The sequence below is a fragment of the Centroberyx affinis genome, unplaced genomic scaffold, assembly GCF_046629955.1.
Source record: "Centroberyx affinis isolate AG114_WGS23_722 - 3 ecotype Tasmania unplaced genomic scaffold, CSIRO-AGI_Caff_v1 ptg001543l_1, whole genome shotgun sequence".
Classification (NCBI taxonomy): domain Eukaryota; kingdom Metazoa; phylum Chordata; class Actinopteri; order Beryciformes; family Berycidae; genus Centroberyx; species Centroberyx affinis.
The window spans coordinates 126810-149895 of record NW_027279999.1 but is presented as its reverse complement, the minus strand read 5'-3'; the positions used below and the strand labels follow the sequence as shown (position 1 = coordinate 149895).

At 34.2% G+C, this 23086-nt stretch overlaps 1 protein-coding gene across 1 annotated transcript; it reads left to right on the top strand.

Annotated features, from left to right (window-relative positions):
• The first annotated feature begins 2056 nt into the window (after positions 1 to 2056).
• LOC139650774 (FSD1-like protein) lies at positions 2057 to 22208 on the top strand. The gene is made up of 13 exons (XM_071527523.1): positions 2057 to 2071; positions 3820 to 3922; positions 4497 to 4639; positions 5425 to 5526; positions 5855 to 5877; positions 7948 to 8069; positions 8540 to 8770; positions 9567 to 9665; positions 11547 to 11682; positions 15377 to 15462; positions 16488 to 16742; positions 17164 to 17252; positions 22110 to 22208. Exons 1-13 carry the CDS (start codon positions 2057 to 2059, stop codon positions 22206 to 22208), a joined length of 1503 nt encoding a protein of 500 aa, XP_071383624.1.
• The last annotated feature ends 878 nt before the right edge of the window (positions 22209 to 23086 follow it).

The following is a 23086-nucleotide window of genomic DNA, read 5'->3' as shown; positions in this document are numbered from 1 at the left end:
TTATTTTGAAGGTCATCACTAGAAGTCTAATCTCTTCTAGTTGGGTTTTATTTTGAAGGTTATGACAGCAATTCCTATTGTTTCACCTGGCTGACTTGGCTGATTTTGAAGGTCATCCCCAAATGTACTACTGCCTATTCTCTTAGGCTTTTTAAAAAAAAAAAAAATCTCTACGGGAGAACTTAACATTTAATTTAAGTTTTGAAATTGTCAGTTTTTAGTGAGAGGATTTGACTTTGCTTATTGTAACAGGAAGTACAATTGTGTTATTTTCTTGGCAGGCTTTTATTTTGAAGGTAATTCCCACAAGTACTGCCTATTCTCCTAGGCTTCTATTTTTCAGATTAGAACAGCAATTCATATTCTGTAGTCTAAATAACTGACTTATTTTGAAGGTCATTACCTGAAGTCGTAGTGCCTATTCTCCTAGGCTTTTATTTTGAATAACCTGACGGGAGTTCCTACTGTATTTTCCACCTGGCTTTCATTTTGAAGGCTATCACCACAAGTACTACTGTAGATTCCTGCTGGCTTTTATTTTGAAGGGAGTCATCAAAAATGCTACTGCCTATAGACAAGAATGGTGTGATGTTTCAAATGGGCCACATCCACACACTGCGGTACAAGTGATATTCCTCGCTCTATCTCTGTGCAAAATGAAAAATAAACATTTCCTCTGGTTGATTTTTCTTTATTTTGATAATTTATGTGAAATGTATATAGTGTAAATAATCTGTCGTTACCTTTTCACAGTTATCAAAAAACTGCATTATCATTAAAATGTTTTTTTTCTGGAAGTCACAAAATGCTAACAAGCTAGCAAACTTTAGTTCAAGAGAGGAGTCATGTTGCATTTTGAGACTTCAAGAAAAAAACATTTTACGATCTTGCTATTTCACAACCATGAAAAGGTAACGACAAATTATTTACAGCATATACATTTCACAAATTATTAGAAACACAGAAAAAGCAACCACAGAGAATATTGATTTATTGTTTTGCCCATAGAAAATGAGTTCCACACTTGTACCGCACTTTGTCGATGTGGCCTTTATGTCACGTCATCTGCATTCTTATCTAGGGTTAATATTTTGCCAGATTGACTTATTTTGAAGGTCATCACCAGAAATTCTACCTATACTTCTAGGGTTTTATTTTGAAGATCCCGACAGTACTTCCTATTCTCGATCCACCTGGCTTTTATTTTGATGATCCTAACTGGACTTCCTGTTGTCTCCTCCATTTGCCTTTTATTTTGAAGATCTTTACCAAAAATACTACTGCCTATTCTTGCTGGTTTTTATTTGAGGTTGAAAGGAAATTCAATATTTTAAATCCGCATAGGTGGCTTTTATTTTTGAGGTCATCACCAAAAATAATACTGGTTATTCTCGTAGGCTTTTATATTGAAGATCCTGACAGAACTTGCTGTGGATGTTTTGAGTGGGCTTTTATTTTGAAAGTTGTGACAGGAATTCTCATCATTTAGCTTGACCAACTTTTATTTTGAAGGTTAGAACTAGAACTACTACTCCCACTTGTTTTAGGCTTTTATTTCGAAGATCCCGAGAGTACTTCCTATTCTCAATCCACCCCGCTTTTACTTTGAAGATCCTAATTGGACTTCCTATGGTCTCCTCCATTTGCCTTATTTTGAAGGTCTTCACCAGAACTGCTGATGCCTATTTTGATAGGCTTTTATTTTGAAGGGTGTGACAGGAATTCCGATTATTTTGAAGGTCTTTACCAGAACTGTTGATGCCTATTTTGGTAGGCTTTTATTATATTTTGAAATTGTAGTGCCTATTCTCCTGGGCTTTTATTTTGAAGATCCCGACATGACATCCTATTGTCGCCTCGATTTGTCTTTTATTTTGAAGGTCTTTACCAAAAATACTACTGCCTATTTACCTAGGCTTTTATTTTGAAGCCCGGGACCGGAATTCGCCTCGGAATATCGCGTTCACTTTACCTGCCGCTTAATCCTGCCGTCTCTCTTTAGCTCTCTCTCTCTCTCTCTCTCTCTCTCTCTCCCTCTCTCTCTCTCTCTCTGGTAATGGACGCTCAAAAGGTAAGAGCGAAAAAAAGACAACAAGAAATCTATCTGTCATGGTTGAGCAACATACAGAATGAATGTGAAAAAAGAGAGATAGAGGATTATGAAGTCTCTCTCTCTCTCTTATTATCCCATTCATTCTCTATGTCGCTCTCTCTTGCTCTCTCCTTATATGACATTAGCTTCTGTCTCTTGAGCTAGCATCACTGAATCGGTTTTACGTTAAAATATACTCTCTCTCTCTCTCTCTCTCCATGCATTTCCAATGTCGCTCTCGCTCTCTTCATGTTAACCTAAACTCGTCTGCGCATTTTCCCCTCTCCCTATAGTTTTGAATGGGTTTCAATGGGATTAACAAGTCTCTCTCTCTCTCTCCCCCCGTTTGTTCACAATGTCGCTCGACCATAGTTGTCTCTCTCACTGGTAGAGTGAGTATCACTTTGAATGGAGCTGCGAATTCAATTCCTTCATTTTTTTTTTTTTCTTTCTTTCTCACTTTGTTTTTCTTCCGATGTTTCTCTGCTATTTTGTTCCGTATATTTTCAGAAATGTTGTTTTTCTTTTGCTTTCTCACACTGGTTCCCACGAAACGCGAGCTCGCTGTCATTGTCTATGTAACTCGATCGCTTTCTCTCTTTTCTTTCTGTGTAACTCTATCTTTCTTTCACCTGTGATCCCTTCTTTCTGTCTCTATTCTCTTATCCTTTTTTTTATTTATAGTTTATTTTTTCATTAAAAAAAATCAGAATACAAATTTACATAACATTTGCATAAAACATCAAACAAGGAACGAACAGAATAATGAATTCAAAAAACTACATTTTAATTTTCAAAATAATATTAATATGAATACAATTTTAAAATGAAAATTAAATTTAAAAAATAAAGAGGAAAAAAAAAGAATACAATTAAAATAAAAATACAGTTGAATTAAAAATGAGAAAATTTGAAAAAAAACCCAAAACAGTTGCATCCAAGTCAAATTAAATATCAATAAAAAATAAAATAAAATTAGGATATTAGGACATTAAGAAAAAATAATTTTCTCATTTTAACCCTAACCCTAAAGGTCTTTGAGTGACAGGTGTGTAGGATAACAACCAAAAAGGTAGACGCAGAGAAAGGAATAGAATCCCACACACAATCTTTACTTCCATGATGATAATTTAATACGATGTTTTTCATTAATTAATTGATTAATTTAATTAATCAAAAATAGAAAAAAAAGAAAAGGAAAGAGATATCAATTAAATTTAAAAATATATAGAATTTAAAGAAGGAAAAAAGGAGGGAAGGAGGAGAGAAAGGAAGGAAAGGACTGATAGAAGGAAGGAATGGAGGGAAGGAAAGCATCTTAAAATAGCCTTTACCTCTAATCCTCTCTGTCTCTCTGTCTCTCGCTCTCTCTTGCTCTCTCTCTCTCTCGCCCCCCCCACATACACACACATTTCTTCAGCCTGAATTCCCATGTAGGCCAGTTCATATGTTACACTGTAAAAAAACAGAAAGTTCACTTGATATTGTTTTGCGCTGCAAAGAAAAGTGCACTTGACCAAATGTTATTTTTTACACTTTACACTTCCTTCTTTTACACTTTACTTGACTTGTGTTTTCACACTAAAGATATTTTAAAATTTGAACTGTAAAAATTGATTAATGGTAAATTTTTCACCAAAGGTTTTTACACTTTGCACTGTAAAAAAATCCTAATTCTGTTGCCAATTCTAACGTGTGTGTGGGTGTGTGTGTGTGTGTGAGAACAGGAAGCACTGCGCAGGATCATCACCACGTTAGCAAATAAGAACGAAGAGCTGCAGATCTTCTTGGATACGGTCAACCACACCCTCTCAGACCTGCAGGTGAGAATCTGATTGGCTGAGAGTGGGAGGGGCTTAGAGAGAGAGATAGGAAGGAAGCAAGGGAGGCAGGAAAGGAGACTAAAAGGCCAGTTATTGTTACACTCTAAAAAATTAGCCATTTTATGTTGAAAAAAAGTCATTTTTCCCAGTAAAACGTCAAATAAAAGTGAAAAAAGGAAAATTAAATTGATATTAGGAAATTCTAATTTAAAAAGGAAAAAAATAAGCAACAGAGGGAAAAAATAATTAGAAAAAAAAAATATTAAATAAAAATCAGATAAAAAAATTTAACTTTAACACAGTAAAACAAAAAACTTTACAATGTTAAAAATGTATTTTCATAGTAAATATCTTTATACTGTTAAAAAGCCAATTTTCCAAGTAAAAACAATACTAACGACATAAAAATGTAATTTTCCAGTAAAAAATTGTTAATTTTGAAAAAAGCGTTAAAAATTAAAAAATAAAATGATAAAAATTTGACTAATTTGACAAAATCCAGAAAAAAAAAGAAGAACAAAGTTAGAACCGTGAATATAAAATGAAATAAAAACACCTGTCAATCATTCTCTCTTGTTCTCTGTCCAATCAGGAGGAGTCGTGGCGGGTGATGTCTGAGCTGGAGGCGGAGCTGGAACGGTTAAGCTCCGCCCTGGAGGAAAAGGGGGCAGAGCTACGAGGTGCCATCAGGGAGGAGCAGTGCAGGAAAGAGGCGGAGCTTCAGGTAAAACACTTTTTTTGTTTTTCTTTTTCAGTTTTTTTTCTTTCTTTTCTTTCCATTCTTATTTTGTTTTTGTTTTTAATTCACTCTTATTCACAAATGCACCAATTCTTTTGCATTTTTGGTGATTTTTTAAAAATCATCTTTTTAATTTTTCTGTTTTCTATTTTACCCATTTTAAGCCTTTTCCAGATTTCTTTAATTTGTACTTTCTTTAATCCTTTTTTCTATATTTTCATTTTTAAGTTTTACCTTTATCTTGCTTTCTTCTTTTTTTCAATGTAATTTGTATGTGGCATTTAAAATTTCTTTCCTTATTTAATCTTTAACAAATGTTTTCCAGGATTTTTGTTTATTTATTATTCCATTCTTCTGGCTGTCATTTAATATATTTTTTTTCTCAAAAGTTGCCATTTTTTGTCTTTTTTAAATTTTTAAATATTCCTCTACAATTTGTCCTCTTTTTACACTTTTTCATTCTGTTGTCTTTCTTCCGTGCTATTTTAAAATTAAATTCTTTCCTTTTCTTTCTATTTTTCTTTTTTCTTTTTCTTTCATTCTTCTTTCTTTTGTCCTTTTTCTTTTTCTTTCCATTCTTATTTTCTGTTTTTCATTGTTTTCATCTTTCTTTCTTCTTCTTTTTCATCTTTTACTGATTTCTTAATTTTTTTAATTTCCAAAATTTGGTTATGACATAGAAAATGTTCTCTTTCTTCCATCCTTCTGTCTTTCATTCAGATCAAATTTTGTTTACAAAATCTTCCCATTTTTTTTTCTTCTCATTTCAGAAACAGCTATCAGAGGGAAAATCAGCACTTGAATCATCTGAAGAACTTCTGGAATTTGCGAACGAAGCGCTGCAGATTGACAAAGAGGATGAGTTTGTTAAGGTGAGGAAGGAAAGATAAGATCGCACTTCTTTGATCCCCTTGGGGAAATTCAGAAAGGAAGGAAGGAAAGGAAATGAAAGAAAAGAAGACATACTGGTTTTTCTTTAGTTTCTGTAATTTTTCTCTCTTGCTGCCCTTCTTCATTTCTTGTCATTTTTTCTTCTGTTCTGTCCTTTCTTTCTTAGAATTTTTTCCATTAAAGTAACTTAAAATCTTCTTTTGTTTTAACATGTATGTGTTTTTACAGTGCACAGACGGCCATAAATCGACATCACTTCCTGTTTCAATAAAATAATGAATTATTCATGAGTTTTTCGCTTTTTTCAAGGCTGCAAGGAAAATCAAAGAGAGGTATGTTTTTCTTATTTTTTTTAGCAATTATTATTTATTATTATTGTTATGTAGTGTTTCTTTTATTTTTCTGTTTTTGATTGTCTATATTGTTTATATTTTTCTTATATATTTCAGTAGTGTTTCTTCTATAGTTCTTTTAGTTCTTCTGTATTGTTTTTTATTTAATTTTTTAAAAATGTATTTTAGATTCTGAAACATAATTCATGTAGTTTTAACTTCAATAACTAATGAATTACAAGGTATGTAGGTAAGCCATGCTTCCTACATACATAAATTCAAATAAAAAAAATCCATAAATCTGTCCCCAAAAATCATTTTTGTTTAAATTTTCTATCATTTTCCTTCAATGTGTTTGTTTTTGGTCTTTTCATGTCATTTTTTCAATTTTTATATTGTTTTATTTTTAACCCCACCCTCAAAAAAATCCTGAAACCACACCCCCAAACATCCAAAACCAGATCCCCCCAAAAATGTGCAAACCCTTTTAAAAGTTTTTATTTCTCAACAACTCAACCTCCAACAATTCTCCACTAACCCAGCTCCCTTATCATTTGACCCCGCCCCTCTATCTCTCTGATCCCGCCCTCTCTCACTTTTTGTAGGTTGTTTTTTTGTAATTTTTTTCATTCTATTTTTTGTTTATTTTTAATGTTTAATAAATGAATTCTACACCTTAAAATGTATTGAGTGGAAGCCTCGCCCCTGACACACCTTGACTCTGCCACTCAGTTGTCAGTTTGTTTGTTTTTATCATTTTTTCTATCATTTTGTACATTTATTTATAGTTTTTTGTATTTTTTCGTAATTTGATTTAATTTGTGTATGATTATTTTTGTATTTTTTTCCATTTTGTATGTTTATTTCTTTTTTATTTTATTTTGACATCATGAAACATATAGTATTTTAATTGTAGTAAATACAAAATGAAATTACTGTCATTCTTGGTTCTTTTGTGTTTAAAAAAAAAAAAAATCATATATATATATCTTTTTCATAATTTTTTGCATTTTTTCCATTTTATATACTTTTTAGTTTTTCTTGATTTTGTTTTGACATTATTAAATAGAATTCATGTATTTATTATAGTGAATTATAAAACATCAATCCAATTCTCTAAAATGTATTAAATGGAAGCCCCACCCCTTCTCTCTCTGACCCCACCCCTCCTACTTTTTGTAGTTGTTCGCAATTGTTTGTAATTTTTTTAATGTAATTTATTTTTTGTAGCTTTCTGGTTTATTTATTGATTTCATTTATTATTATGTTACATATCACAGTGATAATAAATGATGAACAAAATAAACCCAACACCTAAAAATGTATTGAAAAGAAGCCCCACCCCCTCTCGCTGTATCTTTTTTGCAAGTTTTGGTCCATTCTTTGTAGTTTGTTTTTTGTTCATGAAATATAATATCTAATATCTATTATCTAACATCTCTCTAACCCTGCCACCTCTTTTTTCATGAACCCTGCCCCTCTTTATTTAATATTTACAAATTTTTTGTAAATATTTAATATTTTTGTTTAATTTTTGTGTGAGTTTTTGCATATTGTTTTAAATTTTTTTAAATCTTTGTTTATATTTTATATTGTCATGATTAAACACATTTAATATTTTAAATGTAATAAATTATAAAAACTGATTTCCACACCTTAAATGGTATTGAATGGAAGCCCCGCCCTGACAGACATTAATTCCGCCCCCTCTCTCTCTAACCCCCCCCCCAACCCGCCCCATCTCTTTCTCTGTAACCCTGTCCCCTCTCTCACTCTCTCTAACCTTGCCCCCCTTTCTCTCTCTCTAACCACACCCCCCTCTCTCATTGTTTTTGTGTAATTTTTTGTATTTATGTAATTTTTTGCACATTTTTTGGTCATTTTTTCACTTTTGTAATTTGTCGTAATTTTTTTTTTTATTCTTTATTTTTGAAGATTTTTGTAGCTTGTAATTTTTTTTAGTTTTTGAATTTGTTGTCCATTTATTGTATTTATTTATTATTAAATATAATAATTAATATCTAATAATATTTCTCATTTAACTCTGCCCCCCTCTCTGCTGGTTGCCAGGGTAACCATGGCACCAGCCTTCCGACTCTCCACTCGTCCGGCGGCAGCGGCGGGCATGACGCGCTTCCTGGTGGACTTCAGCCGGGAGGGGGCGGGGCTTAGGAGGCTGCACTTCCTGCCGGGTGAGACGGCCACTTCCTGTTTACTGTCGCTAGCTCCATCTGTCCTTCCTTATTCAATTCTGTTATTTGTTTGTTTTTAGCATGCTTTTGTAGTACTTTTTTGTTGTACAATTTTTTTTGTACTTTTTGTGTAGTTTTTGTTGTTTTATAACTTTTTTGTCAGATTTGTAATTTTTCCTCCATTCTGTCTTTACTCATTGTATTCTTTTGTTTTCTCCTGTTTTTTCTATCATTTTTCTCCTAAATAATAATATGAAAATATGAATTCAAGTACTTTTAGTTATAATAATCAGATTTTGTATTCATTAATAAGAATAGTAATTGAAAGAGTAATCAGTAATAAAAAATATTTCTGACTAAATATAATATGAATAATAATAATAATAGCATGATAATAATAATTCATTTTATCCATTCAAATCACTTAAAAAAAACAACTTTCACTTTTTTTTATGTTTTTTTTTTTTTAGTGCCCAAAGCGCCAGAGATCGACCTCACTTCCTGTTTCGTGCGTGACAATGCTGTCACCGTTGCCTGGCGACCGGCCAATGGCAGCGAAGATGAGGCGGGTACTGACAATGATGACCAGCGAATTGACCGCTACGATTTGGAATTCCGCAAAACGAACGGTGAGGGAGCAAGGAGCGAGTCGTGCTGGGAAAAAATCACGGGGATCCAGGAGACTGAATACACCATAACAGGTAGGAATGAAAAAAAAAACCTAAAAGACAAAAAATGTCACTTTTTTTATTCATTTATTTGTTTTTATTGTTATGAATTTAAATTATTGTGATTTTTTCCTATCCTTTTTTGTATTTTACATTTTTTAATTTATTTTTTAATTTTGTTAGATTTTCTTTCATTTCTTTATTATACGTAATAAAAAAAAACTATATAAATGTTTTTTCTTTTTTTCTTTTTTGTTAGTTTCTTGACATTTTATATTCAAATTGTGTGACTTATATCAAGTATATCAAGTAGGCTATTTGATATATTATATTATATTTTGTAACAAATATGGGGAAGTTGTAATACATTAAAAATAATTTTAAAAAACATGAAATCTTTTATACACCAGGGTTAATGAATCCCAATTTTTTTATTTCAGGAAAAATTCTGAAATTAAAAAACTCATTATTGACTGAATACAATTCATTATTGTTATTGCTTAAATTTACTGTAAAATAATGAAATGATTATTGAAAATAACATTCAAAAATACTTTTTCCATTACATATTTCTTTTTTACAGTACAATTGTTTTACTGTACAGTTTTTAGTTGTTCATCATAATTTTAGAAGATTCAAAAATTATTCAAACAATAGAACTGAATTAATCTCAAATGTCAATGTCATAAAAATGTTAAATGATTAATGAAATCATACAATTATTAACATATTATTATTATTATTATTATTATTATTATTATTATTATTATTATGTTATGTTACGTGATTATTATTATAAAATGATAAAATTCACAATTTCTTCCTGCAGGTCTGAAGTTTGATTCACTCTTCGTTTCTGTTCGCGTTCGCGCTGCAAATAAAGCTGCTGCTGGAGATTACTGTGAGCCGGTTACCATGGAGACCAGAGGTGAGAGAGAGAGATAGAGACAAAATGACAACAAATGACAAAAATTTGCAAATAATTACAATAAAATTACAAAAAACTAAAATTACAATAAACAAACAGAAATAATAACAGAAAACAGAAAAAATATCAAAAAAATGAAAACAAAATGACTACATGATGACAAATGACAAAAAAAGGCCAGAAATTACCAGTTGGTGAGGCCTAAACACCTGATGACCTCTTGGGTGAGTTTGTACTGTATACGTTCAGCCCCTCACCGCCACAGCAGCCGTTATACGGCCTTTCCATCATGGTGGACTGGAACCGGTCTGCTTCTGACGGCAGAGTCGGTGGCTCGGACAATGCAACTGACAGTTTTGGGTGGAGGCGAGCTGCCACCAGATGGGCCGTGGCATGCGTGGCATCCATCCCCTCCAAATCCAGGGAAGACGCCCCTAAGGTGGGGGGGGGGGGAGCCAGCGGGGAGCGGGAGGGAACCGGGGGGGGGTGCCCCCCGTCACTCCCCGGGCAGCCGACATGACAAGGGGAGTCAGGGGAATGAAAGAGGAATCGTCGGCTCCTCAGCCATCGGGTCTGAAATATCCAGCAACAAGCCCCAGCCTTGGCTAGCTGGTATAGGGGTTTCCTCAACACTAGCACTGAGCTCGGTGACGGCAGTGAGAAGAGGGTCCCTCTCGGGGCGTATCCCATAGTGAGACATCAAAATGAATGCTATGAAAGAGAACAGAATATGTGGTCACTGTTCGACAGGTGAGGTTGAGACAGAGATGCACTCCTAAAATGTGTAAAATTCAAACCACCCAGAGACATGTGGATCAACGTGTTGTGGTTTTGAATCTTGCTTTATTCCCATTTGAACTGTATTATTTATTGTTGAACTGTTGTGAGCATTGATAGTCATCATGTGTCAGCCCGGCATGCACACACACACACACACACACACATACACACACACACTAAACCGAAACCTAACATGCACGCACACACACTCTGTACATTAATGAATTGACAATATTGTTCAAAACTTTCATGCCAGTAAAGCCTATTAATTCAGAGAGAAAGACATTTGTCTTTCTTGTTTTTTCTTGCAGTTTTTTATAATTTTTATCATTGTTTTATTTGCTGTATTTTGAGAGAGGGAGAAAGTTGTTCATTGTTTTGTCTTTTTTCAGTTTTTAAGATTTTTTTGGGCATTTTTTGCTTTTTTGATATTTCTTTGTTTTTTGTTGTTCTTCAATCATTTGCTCTATTCTGTCAGTTTTTGGTCATTTTTTGCCTTTTTACATTGTCATTTTTGGTATTTTTTTTTACTACAAATACTTTTTTTTCTATATTAAATATACTCAATATTTATTTTAATGTTTTAAATAAATTGTATTTGTTTTTTTAATTTTTGTTTTTTGTTGTTTTTTGTCATTTTTTGTTATTTGCTCTATTCTGTCGTTTTTGGTCGTCATTAAATTTGAAAATTACATTTGAATTAGATTTTTTTTTCAGTTGCATTTGTATTTGTTTAAAATATTTGAAAAAATGATTTCATTTTTAATTTTAAAAAATATTTTTCTCTGAGATTCATTCAATTTGAAGATGACATTAAATTTAATTTTATTTAAAGATGAATTTCCTTTGGCTGTCGTTTTTTCTTCTACTAGTGATTCATTAAATTTGAAAATGAGATTGTCGAATTTCATTTTTTTAAAATTTAGTTTCAATTCATTGTTTTTCTTCTAATTTTTTGTCTTCTGCTTTGGCTGTTTTTTCACCTTCTTCTAGTGTTTCAGAAATTATTTAATTGATTTTAAAACAAAATTGAAAATAACATTTGAATTTGAGGATTAATTCTGATTCTTCTTCTTTGGCATTTTTTTTGTCTTCTTCTAGCGTTTCATTTCGGGCTTGACTCCAACTCCTGTCACCCAGACCTCAAGGTGTGTGGCGACACGGTGAGCTGGGAGCCTCAGGCAGCCGGGGTCAAAGGTCACGACCCGCGACTGAAGGGCAAAGACAACAAGAGCAGGTGATTCGAATATGACAATGAGATGATAATGATACTTTATTTTTAATTTTTTAAGTGTTTTTTATAGTGTCTCTTATTTTATTTGAAGATATCTATATATATTTTTTATATATTGTGTCTGCAGCTAAGAAACTGCAAGTCGTACAGCAACCATATCTGGCAGGTGGGCTTCTATGGGCCCCCACTTCTCAGGCAAGGCAGCCCACATACATTGGCCAGATGGTGGCACTGTAACAAGCAACTTTATGTTTTGGCCAATAATTTCTGAACTGTGTGCCGTAGAGAGAGAAAATTCTTGTGTCCATAGATTCTTTGTCCACCATATTGGATTTTCCATTCCATTTTTGAATTTTTTAAGAAACACTTCTTTCACAAGTCCTCCTAGGCCATTCATCTGATTCACACGAAACTTGGTGTGGACCAGTGGCAGACTGGCCATGGGGAGGACCGGGACAATTCCCGGTGGGCCCCTCGCTTATTGGGCCGGTGGCCACGGCTACAAAACTTTGAGCCGCCTATTTAATGAGAGAGAGAGGTGACTGCGGGAGAGAGAGAGCGGTGAGTGAGAGAGAGAGAGAGAGAGAGAGAGCGGTGAGTGAGCGATACCCCCACCCCTTGTGAACGGAGCATCAGATGAGCTGATCAGCGCGATCAGACAGCAGTATTTTGGAGAAAAACTTAACAAAATGGAAAGGAATCCTTCCAAAAACTGAAAAGGTGGGGCAGAAAAATTGAGGGATAAAAAAATAAAGGCCCGTGAAGCTGAGGCATCAAACTGCGCAAAAATGACTGACCTTTTCAGCAGTGCAAGCACCGACAGCATTTCCATTGCCGATGATGAATGGCATCAAGAGGCTCAGTGCCTCTCTCTACATGCCCAGCCCTTTACTCCACCTTTTAATTATTTATAGTTTGTTATTAGACAACGTTATAGTTTATTATAATTTATTGTTACCTGGTGTTGGTTAATTTAAATATTTATTGTTGAAAGTTACCAAATTAAAGTGATAAAAATGGCAATCCCTGACTGATTTAATCTGTATTGATATCTGTATTGCCTTTTCAAATATAGCCCTTTATCATGATGCACTAAATGCACAATATAGCAGCCTGTATCTGTTGTGGTATCCTCAGAGTGGTGGTCTGCTGGTGACAAACCGTATGTAGTAGCCTACTAATTTATATATATACTGTATAAGTAGTGACACTAAGTGTTGCTGTATTCATGTATTAATGTCAATATTAATGTCAATGGGGTAGGGATGGTGTGGAATATTCGCAGGCTGGATGTGGGCCGGTCTGGGTCAAAAAGTCCAGGGCCGTTTTCTTGTCCCAGTCTGTCCCTGGTGTGGACAATCTTGGGACTGTCCTCTTTAAAAGTTGTATAAAGGTTATTGATAGGCCAAATGGATTGGCTTTTATCAACCAATCCAACCAATTTGAAAACACAGGCTGTGATGTTGATAATCCTTTGTGCCGTTGAGTACTTACCCATGAGTGCCGTGATGTTGAGAGAGTGGCAGCAAGTTGACACACTGGGGTCTTCAAGTGGGCACCCTCCTTCCTCAACATTTCGTTAATTAGCCCACTACATCTCCAGGGCTCAACAGTGACTTCTGGCTTTGCAGAATCACTCCCCATTGTGTCTTCCTGATCTCTTCGCTATCTTGGTGCCCAGGTGGAGTCCTTCCTCTTCATCCAGAGCCATCGGCTGCTTCCTTCTGCGGCCTCTGCGGCAGCTTTGATGGTCTGTCGCAGAGCCTGGCCACAGATCCCCAGGTCCTTTAGCAGCCTGGTGGTAGATGTACCCACGAAGCCTCTGCATCCCGCTTCAATAGGACAGACTTTGACTCTCCAGCCGTGTTGCTGTGCTGCGGCTGCAAACTCTGCATACCGAAGCATCTTGCGCTCGTATGACTCCCATGGAACTGTGAGTTCAATGATGTACACAGTCTGTAGTGAAGTGGACCAAAGTACCAGGTCTGGCCTGAGGTTGGTGGTTGTGATCTCTGGTGGGAATCTGAGTTGCTGGCCAACATCTGCCAGCATCTTCCAATCGCGGGCTGTGCTTAGTTGTCCTGGCTCTGTCTTTTGGGGTACGATCTTTGGGTCTTTTGGCTCCTTCCTTGGTGAACATAGATGTTGTCGTGGGGCGTGATGTTCTAGGGTTATGGAGTTTGTGGCCATCCGTTTGTTCTCGACTGTTGATGCTAGGCTCTTCAATACCTGGTTGTGCCGCCATGTGTATCTGCCCTGCGTGAGGCTGACCTTGCACCCAGTCATGATGTGCCTGAGGGTTTCTGGTGTTGAACACAGGGCACACGCCAGGTCTTCTCCCAGCCATTGGTTGAGATTCTTTCTTCTAGCCTTCTAGCTGATCTTCCTCCTTTTGACATTTCCCCACCGCGTCCACTGTTTCCGCCTGTTTAATCAACAGCTTTGTCTTTTTGCACATATATAAACTGTACACATTAAAATGTTCAGCTAGTTCTGCTCTCACTCAAAGTAAATATCTAAGTGATAGGATTTGTAGTTATTGAGTTATGAACTTTTGTTCAGCAGTAGTGCTACTCTGTTTGACAGTAGTTTCGTCTGTCTAATCAACAGCTTTGTCTTTTTACACATACTGCTACTCACTCTGTTTAACTCTTGTACTATTTCTTTCACTCTTTTACCCTTTAACTGTCACTTTTTCTTTTTTCTTTTTTTCTTTTTTCATTTCTACTAGTGATATCTGATAACTGTGCTTTTACTACAGCCACTACTACTACAACCTTTAAAAACATTATTACCTATCCTTCCATGTATTGATAACTACAAGGCTGTCAAATTGTTTAAGATCCATATATTCAAATTTTAAAGACATTTAAACTCGTTCAAATTTCTTCAACTGTCTACCTTTTCAAACTCAAGCAAGCACACAAATCTTCTTCAGAAAATTGAACTTTCTCTAGTTGAAAGTTATTTTCAGACAGTTTTTAATAAATCTAAAACTATTTTCAGAATTTTTATTTTTCAAAAATTATCTGAATATTTTCTTCCATTTAATATCATTTTCAGAATTTTTAGACAGTATGAATCTATTTTTCCCTTTGCTGTTTCCCAGTGTTTTCTCCTTTTTGTCCCTCAGCAGCCTCCGTCTCGTTTCCAGTCAAAACTAGAAACTCTCAGGTCAGAAATCTCATTGGCTGCCGTCGCTCAGCGGTTGCCTAGCAACTGCCGCCCACTTCCTCATTGTGCATTCCACGCATCAGCCAATCACAGCTTTTTATTTTTAATATTTATTTTCAAATGTTTAAAATTTGGATTTAAGTCATTATATTTGACTGTATACTAAATATTTACCTTTTTATAATTGAAGTATATTATTTTTATATTTGTATTTTTATGTTTTAATGTTTCAAATTTCAATAAAATTTATATTTTAATTTATAGTTAATATTTGTATTTATATAATTATCTTTTAACACCACAGTATCATCGCATCGACTCGCTTTCATTGGCTACTAGTTTTTGCAATTTATTATTTACTGTCATTCTTTTCATATATGAATATTATTATTTTAAATTTTTTCTGTTTTTTTCTCACTGCTACATCTCATTGGCTACTCCCACCAAATATTTCTCTCTTTGTTTAATCTTTTTTTTTTTACCTCTGACCTTTGACCTTTTCCCTTCGTTTCTGTTTCCACAGCCGGAGCGCCACTCCATCGCCCAACAAGACGGTGGCAAAGGGCGGAGCTCGCGACCGATTCGCCGGCGAGTCATATACCGTTCTGGGTACGAGTACACACTAAGTACTACAGAGTGCTGCAGTTATACACAGTACTACATACATACTTTATCATATATATTCAATATTTAAAGAAAAACCATAGCTTGAGTCTAGGTTTTGTTGTACTTTTGTAGTATTTTGTATAGTATAGTTAGTGGTAGTAGTAATGTCATACTCTCTGTAGTAATTTTCTAGTAGTATGTAGTACTTGTAGTATGGTAGTATTTTTTGTTATTTTTAGTATTAGTTTTTAGTGTTTTTCTAGTATTTGTATAGTATTTTTAAAGTATATTTAGTACTAGTGGTAGTAGTGATGTCATAGTAAGATTTGGTACTTTTTGAGGTATTTTAGAAGAAGTAGTAGTACTTTATGTGGTCACTTTTGAGGTATGTTTAGTACTAGTGGTAGTAGTGATGTTGTAGTACTTTTTGAGATACTTTAGAAGTAGTTTTGAAGTAGTTTTGTAGTAGTATTTGTGTTATTATAAGTAGTAAATGGTCAAGTTTTTTGAGTTTTGTGGTAATTTTGTAGTACTTTTTAATGCACTTTTAGTGGTACTGCTATATTTGTTTCAATATACTTTTTCTCATTTATATATACTTATACAGAGTACTGCAGTTCCACACGGTATTATAGAAATATTTTCCTATATTGATAAAATATTTTGTTATATATTCGTTAAAGTTCTTGTATTTATTTATTATCTTATATGTATTATTAATTACATAATCTACTATTTATACAATTCATACTAATTCGTGTTTTAAAATTAAAAGTTTTTTTTTACTTTATTCTCTTCAAAATTTTAAAGATTTATACAAATTAATTTCATAAAACATTACCTATATTCTTTTTACTTTTTTCAAATTGTTACATAAATGTTTTACATATTTTGTATTTTTTCTTCAAAATCTATCATTTACATTTATATATTTTTATGGTGATATATTTTTATTTGCATTTATATATTTTTCATATATACTCATTTATTTATATATTCTTTTTTTTGTTTATCTCTGCATCTGCTAGGCGACCAGGAGCTGAGTGGTGGTTGTCACTACTGGGAGCTCCGCCCCCTTTCTGACTGGAAGTCGTTGAGCGTGGGCGTGGCCTACCGCTCCAGCCTCGGCCGATTCGACCAATTAGGGAAGAGCGCAGGGGCGTGGTGCCTGAGTGCCGGCCAATGGCTGCACAGCTCGCTCTCTGCCAAGCACAACAACCGAGCCAAGGCACTGGATTGGCCGCTGCCTCAGCGAATCGGAGTCTACTGCGACTATGACAACGGTGAGTATGAATATGACAATTTTTTATTAGTTTTATTCTTTTGTTTTTATGTTTTGCCTATTTCATTTATTTCTTTTTATATTTTATGTATAATGTTTTCTTTTTTGTGTTTATTTTTTATTTGATTTAATTAAATTTTCTACTTTTTACTACTATTATAATTTTATTTAAATAACTTTTTTATATATTTTTTTATCTCTTTTTTTGTAGTATTTTAAAATGTGTTTTTTCTATCAATATAACATTTATATTTCTTTCCATTTCAATTTTTATTTCATGTTTTTAATTTTTTTTGTTTTTTAATCATGTTAGTTTTTTCATATCAGTTTTGTTCATATATTTTCATTGCATTTTAGTTTTTTATTTTATTTTTAAAGCATTGTATTTATGATTAATGATTGTTTATAAACACGTCTTGCAGGTGATTTGTCGTTCATCGACATCGATCGTCTTTGTCTTCTTCACTCCTTCAAAACCAAGTTCAGCCAGCCACTCGTCCCTGCCTTCACCGTGAGTTCTCTCATAGTACTTTAGTAGTAGAAGTAGTAGTGTAGTAATGTCATTGTGGGACTTGGTACTTTTTGAAGTAGGCCACTTTTGTAGTGTTTTTTTGTGTATTTTTAGTAGAAAATGGTCAAATGCTGTAAGATTGGGGCATTTTTTGTAGTACCTTTTTGTAGTAAATGTAGTATTTTTAGTATAATTAGTAAGTATTTTTTAGCAGTAGTGGTAGTAGTGATGTGAATGTATAATTTTGTAGTTATTTTAGTACTTTTGATGTATTTTTGCAGTACTCTTGTGGTAGTTTTTTTTTTTGTTTTTTCTTACATTTTTTCTACTTTTTGTTGTGCTTTGTTTTAGTAGTAGTGATGCCATAGTACAATTTGGTACTTGTGTAGTAGTTTTCTGGGTATTTTTAGTAGTAAATGTACAGTAGATAGAGATAAAATAGGTAAAACATAAATAAAAGAAATAAATAATGATCAAGATAATAACATTTTAACAAATACATACAGATGATATAGCAGAAGGCCACAGAGAAAAGGAATGTTTTGAGCCGACTTTTAAAAGAGTTGACAGTGGGAGCACATCTCAGTGCTTCTGGAAGTTTATTCCAGTAATTGGGAGCATAATTACTAAAAGCAGCTTCACCTGATTTAGTTTTCACCCTGGGAACAACTAACAGACCGGTCCCAGAGGACCTCAGAGGTCTGGGTGGCTCATATCCTAAGAGCAGGTCATAGGTATAGACAAGCAGCAGAATTTTAAAATCAATTCTATGGCACACTGGAAGCCAATGCAGTGACCTAAGAACTGGTGTAATGTGTTCTGTTTAGTCAGAACTCTGGCAGCAGCATTCTGAATGAGCTGTAAATGCCCCAGAGTATTTTTGGGGAGACCGGAGAGAAAACCACTGCAGTAGTCTAACCTGCTGGTAATGAAAGCGTGTATCAGCTTTTCTAAATCAGGTTTTCATGTAAGACCCCTTACTATGGCTATATTTTAAGTTGATAAAAAGCAGATCTTGTAATGGTATTGATATGGTTGTTAAAATTGAGATCAGAATCCATAATAACACCAAGATTCCTAGCTTGGGCTTTACTCTTGAGAGACAGGGAGTCAAGGTGAGCCCAAATTTTCTGCCTCTTTTCCTTGGTACCAAAGATAATTACCTCAGTTTTGTCTTTATTTAACTGAAGAAAGTTTTGGCACATCCAGTCATTAATTTCCTCAATACACTGAATCAGAGAATCTACAGGACCAAAGTCACTTGAAGAAAGAGATATATAGAACTGAGTGTCATCTGCATAATTGTGGTAATGAATACTATTTTTCTGTATGATATGTCCTAGTGGAAGCATGTAGAGGTTGAATAAAAGAGGGCCAAGGATTGATCCCTGTGGAACTCCACATGTCATACTGACCCTTTCAGAGACAAAGTCACCGATAGACACAAAGTAGTTCCTCCCTTGCAGGTAGATCTTGAACCAATTTAAGACCGGGCCAGAGAGTCCAACCCAATTTTCTAGTCTATGTAATAATATTGTGTGATCAACAGTGTCAAATGCAGCACTAAGATCCAGAAGTACAAGGATAGAAAGCTTGCCTGAATCTGTGTTTATACAAAGATCATTCACAACTCTAATAAGGGTTGTCTCAGTACTATGATGGGTAGGGGTGTAACGATACACTCAGCTCACGGTTCGGTGCGATACACGGTACAGGCTTCACGGTTCGATACAATGACGATATTTTTAACAAAGTTTAAATGGAAACAAATGACTGTAGAAGATTCTTTGTTTATTGCTTAGACATAAAATGTCAAAAAAACAAGTTTAACCTAGTCCTACAGTTTATTTTATAATGGTTTCTTTCTTTGTTATATATTTTTCAGTGCAAAAAGCAAATAATGGAATCTGTTTAAAATGTCTAAACAATGATGTCCTCTTTACAATTTGTGCAAATGACTGAACATGGTTGATCTAACATTCTCCAAACACAAAACACAAAACTTAAACTTAAATGAAAACAACAAATATGTTCAGTCACTGATTTTCTAACCTAGGATGACATGTTTTGTTTTCTTTTTTTTAAGAAAATTAGCACGTCAACATTTTCAGGCAGCAGCTGACACCTTTGACACACACTGCCAGAATTTGGTAGTGACAACCGAATTTATGAATGAGAATGAATTTGCATCTGTCTGGTCACACTGGAGCAGAAAGCCTGTGTTTTCACTTTACTTGACACCACTAACACCAGTAACCAGAGGCGTCAATTTATCCATAAGATCTTAATAAATCTTAATATCTTAATAAGATATTTGGGCCAAGACGCAGAACTGGAGGAACAACCGTTTAATATCTATGGGAACAACCGCAACATTGAGGAAAAATACTGGATAGAAAATTTAAGAATGTCTCACAACATTTACCTCCGTCTCTTTCAAAATAACGATGATAATGTTACCTAACGTAACCGGTGTATTTGGATTTCCTGTTGCACGCTGCACACCTGGCTCATCGAGTGAACGCCGGTGAACGTTGGTGTCGATGACGTTGGTGTCGATGACGTCATAACGCCAGTCAGGCAAACCAAACTAGTAGGATCTAGGATTGCTGATTCCGCCCTCTGGCATTTAAAGTATGTAAATGAAAACAAAGAGTAGTCTACATTTTGGTGGCGCAGCTAATTGATAAGCTGTAGGCGACTTGATATCGCAAACCATTTTTCACCTCCACGATGCCTATCGTCACGTTTTTGGATCGCGAAATATCGTCCCACGATACATCGTTACATCCCTAATGATGGGGTCTAAATCCAGATTGGAAATGGTCAAAGTGGGCATTTGAAATAGAATAGTTGTTAAACTGGCTGAAGATTTTTGTTTCCAGGATCTTACTAATAAAAGGGAGATTGGAAATAGGTCTGTAATTACTTATCACAGAGGCATCCAGGCAACTCTTCTTTAACACAGGCTTTATAACAGCAGTTTTCAAAGCATTTGGGAAAACACCAGCCAAAAGAGCGCTGTGAACAATTTGCAATAGCTCATTCGCCAGACAGCTAAAAAAATTTTTTTAAAAGCTTGGGTCAAGGCAGCAGGTGGACGACTTAGCTGTTGTATAGTGTCCTCAAGTGTTGTGTAGTCAATAGCAGTAAAATTTGCCATATTACTTACATTATTTATGTGTGAAGGAAATGGAGGCATAACCTTCCTGTTAGACATGGTAGCACTGATTTATCTGATATCACTGAAAAAGGCAGCAAATTCTTACATTTAGCAGTAGAAAGAGGCTGAGACTGATAAATCCCCCAGCATCAATTGCGATGCTGGGGGATTTATCAGTCTATCAACAGAAGTAAAAAGTGTATGTGCATTGTTTGTGTTTTCACTAATGATCTTGGCAAAAAAGAATTGTCTGGCATTTCTCAATTCTATGTTGTAGTTTTGAAGCTCCTCTGTGTAGATATCATAGTGAACCTGGAGTTTTGTTTTTCGACATTTACGTTCGTCCTTTCAGCATTCTCTTTGTTGTTTTATAGACATAGCATTTTTCCAGGGTGCTTTTTGCTTACCAGTGATTTTCACCTTAACTGGTGCAATGTCATCAATGGCATTTGTAATTTGACAATAAAAAATTTCAACAAGGCCATTAGTACAATGCACAGTGAGCACTGGTGACATAGATATGGCGTTAATAAAAGCTGCAGCAGTATTATCATTGATGTAGTATTTTTTAACAATTTTTGGCCTAGCTTGTAGTTCCAGATTTATAAACACATCAAAGAAAACACAGAAATGATCAGATATGGCAACATCAATAGCAGCAGTTTTAGTGATATTGAGACCCCTAGTGAAAATCAAGTCCAAGGTATGCCCCTGATTGTGGGGGGGTTCCGACACATGCTGAGACAGACCAAAAGCCTCTAGCATGCTAGTCAGCTCTCTAGCATGGTTATCATTTGGATTATCAATGTGAATATTGAAGTCACCCGATATAGCTAGACAATCAAAATCTGTGGAGATTTTGGACAGTAGTTCACCAAATTCATCAAAGAAAGTGTTGGACTGTTTAGTGGCCTATATAGAATAAGAAATAAAACTTGAAGAGTACATTTCACAGAACTGTAGAATTTGTCTATTTTTTGAGTACTTTTTGAAGTACTTTTCCATTAGTTTGAAGTACTTTTGTGGCATTTTTAGTAGTAAATATTTAAAAAATTGAGTTTTGGTCTTCTTTTTGTTGTTCTTTTGTAGTATTAAGTATTAATAGTTTTGGTTAGGGTTAGTGATGTCATGGTAGGAGTTGGTAGTATTTTAAGTACTTTGGAAGTAGTTTTGTAGTATATTTCGTTGTCATTTTTGTGGTATATTTGTGGTAAATGTTCAAACATTTTAGGCTTGGTCTAATTTTTCTGATATGTTTGTAGTACTTTTTGTAGTACTTTGACTTTATGTAGTCCTTTTAATAGTACTTTCATTCATTTGTGTTGTAGATTTAGCAGTAGTGCAGTATGTTTGGTGGTATTTCTTTTAATCATACATTAAGTAGTATATTTAAATCTTTTTTAACATTAGTGCAGTATTGTTTTTATAGTATTTTTGAGTATTTCTATAATAGTAATGCAGTTTTTAGTACTTTTTATAGTAGTAATGCAATATTGCTTGAAGTATTTTGGAAGTATTTTTTTTAAAGTGGTAATGAATATTTTTTAATATTGAATATTTTTTATACTAATTCAGTATTTTTTTGAAGTATTTTTATAGTACATTTATTACTATTTTTAAATCTATTTTTTACCAGTACCACAGTATTTTTTGCAGTACCGTTTGCAGTGCTAATCCTGCATTGTGATTGACAGGTTTGGGGCGGAGGCATCACCATTGCGACCGGCCTGCAGGTGCCGAGCTTCATGGGAAACTTCCTGTCCACCAATCGCAGCCTCAGCAGCTTGTCATAACCAAAACTTCCACTTCCTGTTTCCTGTTTTCCTGTTTTCCTGTTTCCTGATTGTATGACACTGAAGAGGAACACCGGTTGAATAATCAGAGCTTCCTGATTGGCGGAAGCGGACAGCAGCTCGTCTGATTGGCATCACATCAAATCATATTTAATTTTGAATATATTAATATATTATAATTCTAAATTATATAAATTATGATTTTGTACATTCATTATTTAAAATTATATTTGTTTATTATCATTATTGCTATTAATAGTATTATTTGAGTTACACATTTATTTTCTTTTATAAAATATGTAAAATATTTTTATATTGTTTACATAATATTGTATTAATTTAAAGAATAATAATTATATCATGTTTAAATATTTTTTTAAGTGATTATTTTTCTTACTGGCATTTATTTTGAAAGCTATGACCTGAAGCCCTGTAGGTTATTCTGATGTGAGTGGCTTTTAGGTCCTTCCTTGCTTTTATTTTGAAAATTCTTACTTGAATTGCGATTGTTGTCTTCTTTTGGCTTTTATTTTGAAGGTTGCGATATGAAATCCTATTGTTTAGACTGAATAGCTGACTTTTATTTTGAAAGTCCATCCTCACCAGCTGTTATTTTGAAGAGTCTTACTTGAATTGCTATTGTCGTCTGCTGCAGCCTTTTATTTTGAAGGTTATGAGAGCAAATCCTATTCTATCATTTGATTTTTCTTTACTGACTTATTTTGAAGGTCCATCAATACTAGATATTTCTAGACGTATTTTCATGTAAAAATTATGATTTATATTAACTTTCCACGCTTGGGTTTCAATGGGTTGCAATGGGTTTCTATGAGAATGAGAATATTTATTTTAAAAGAAAATTTGGCTTAGGAATTTTA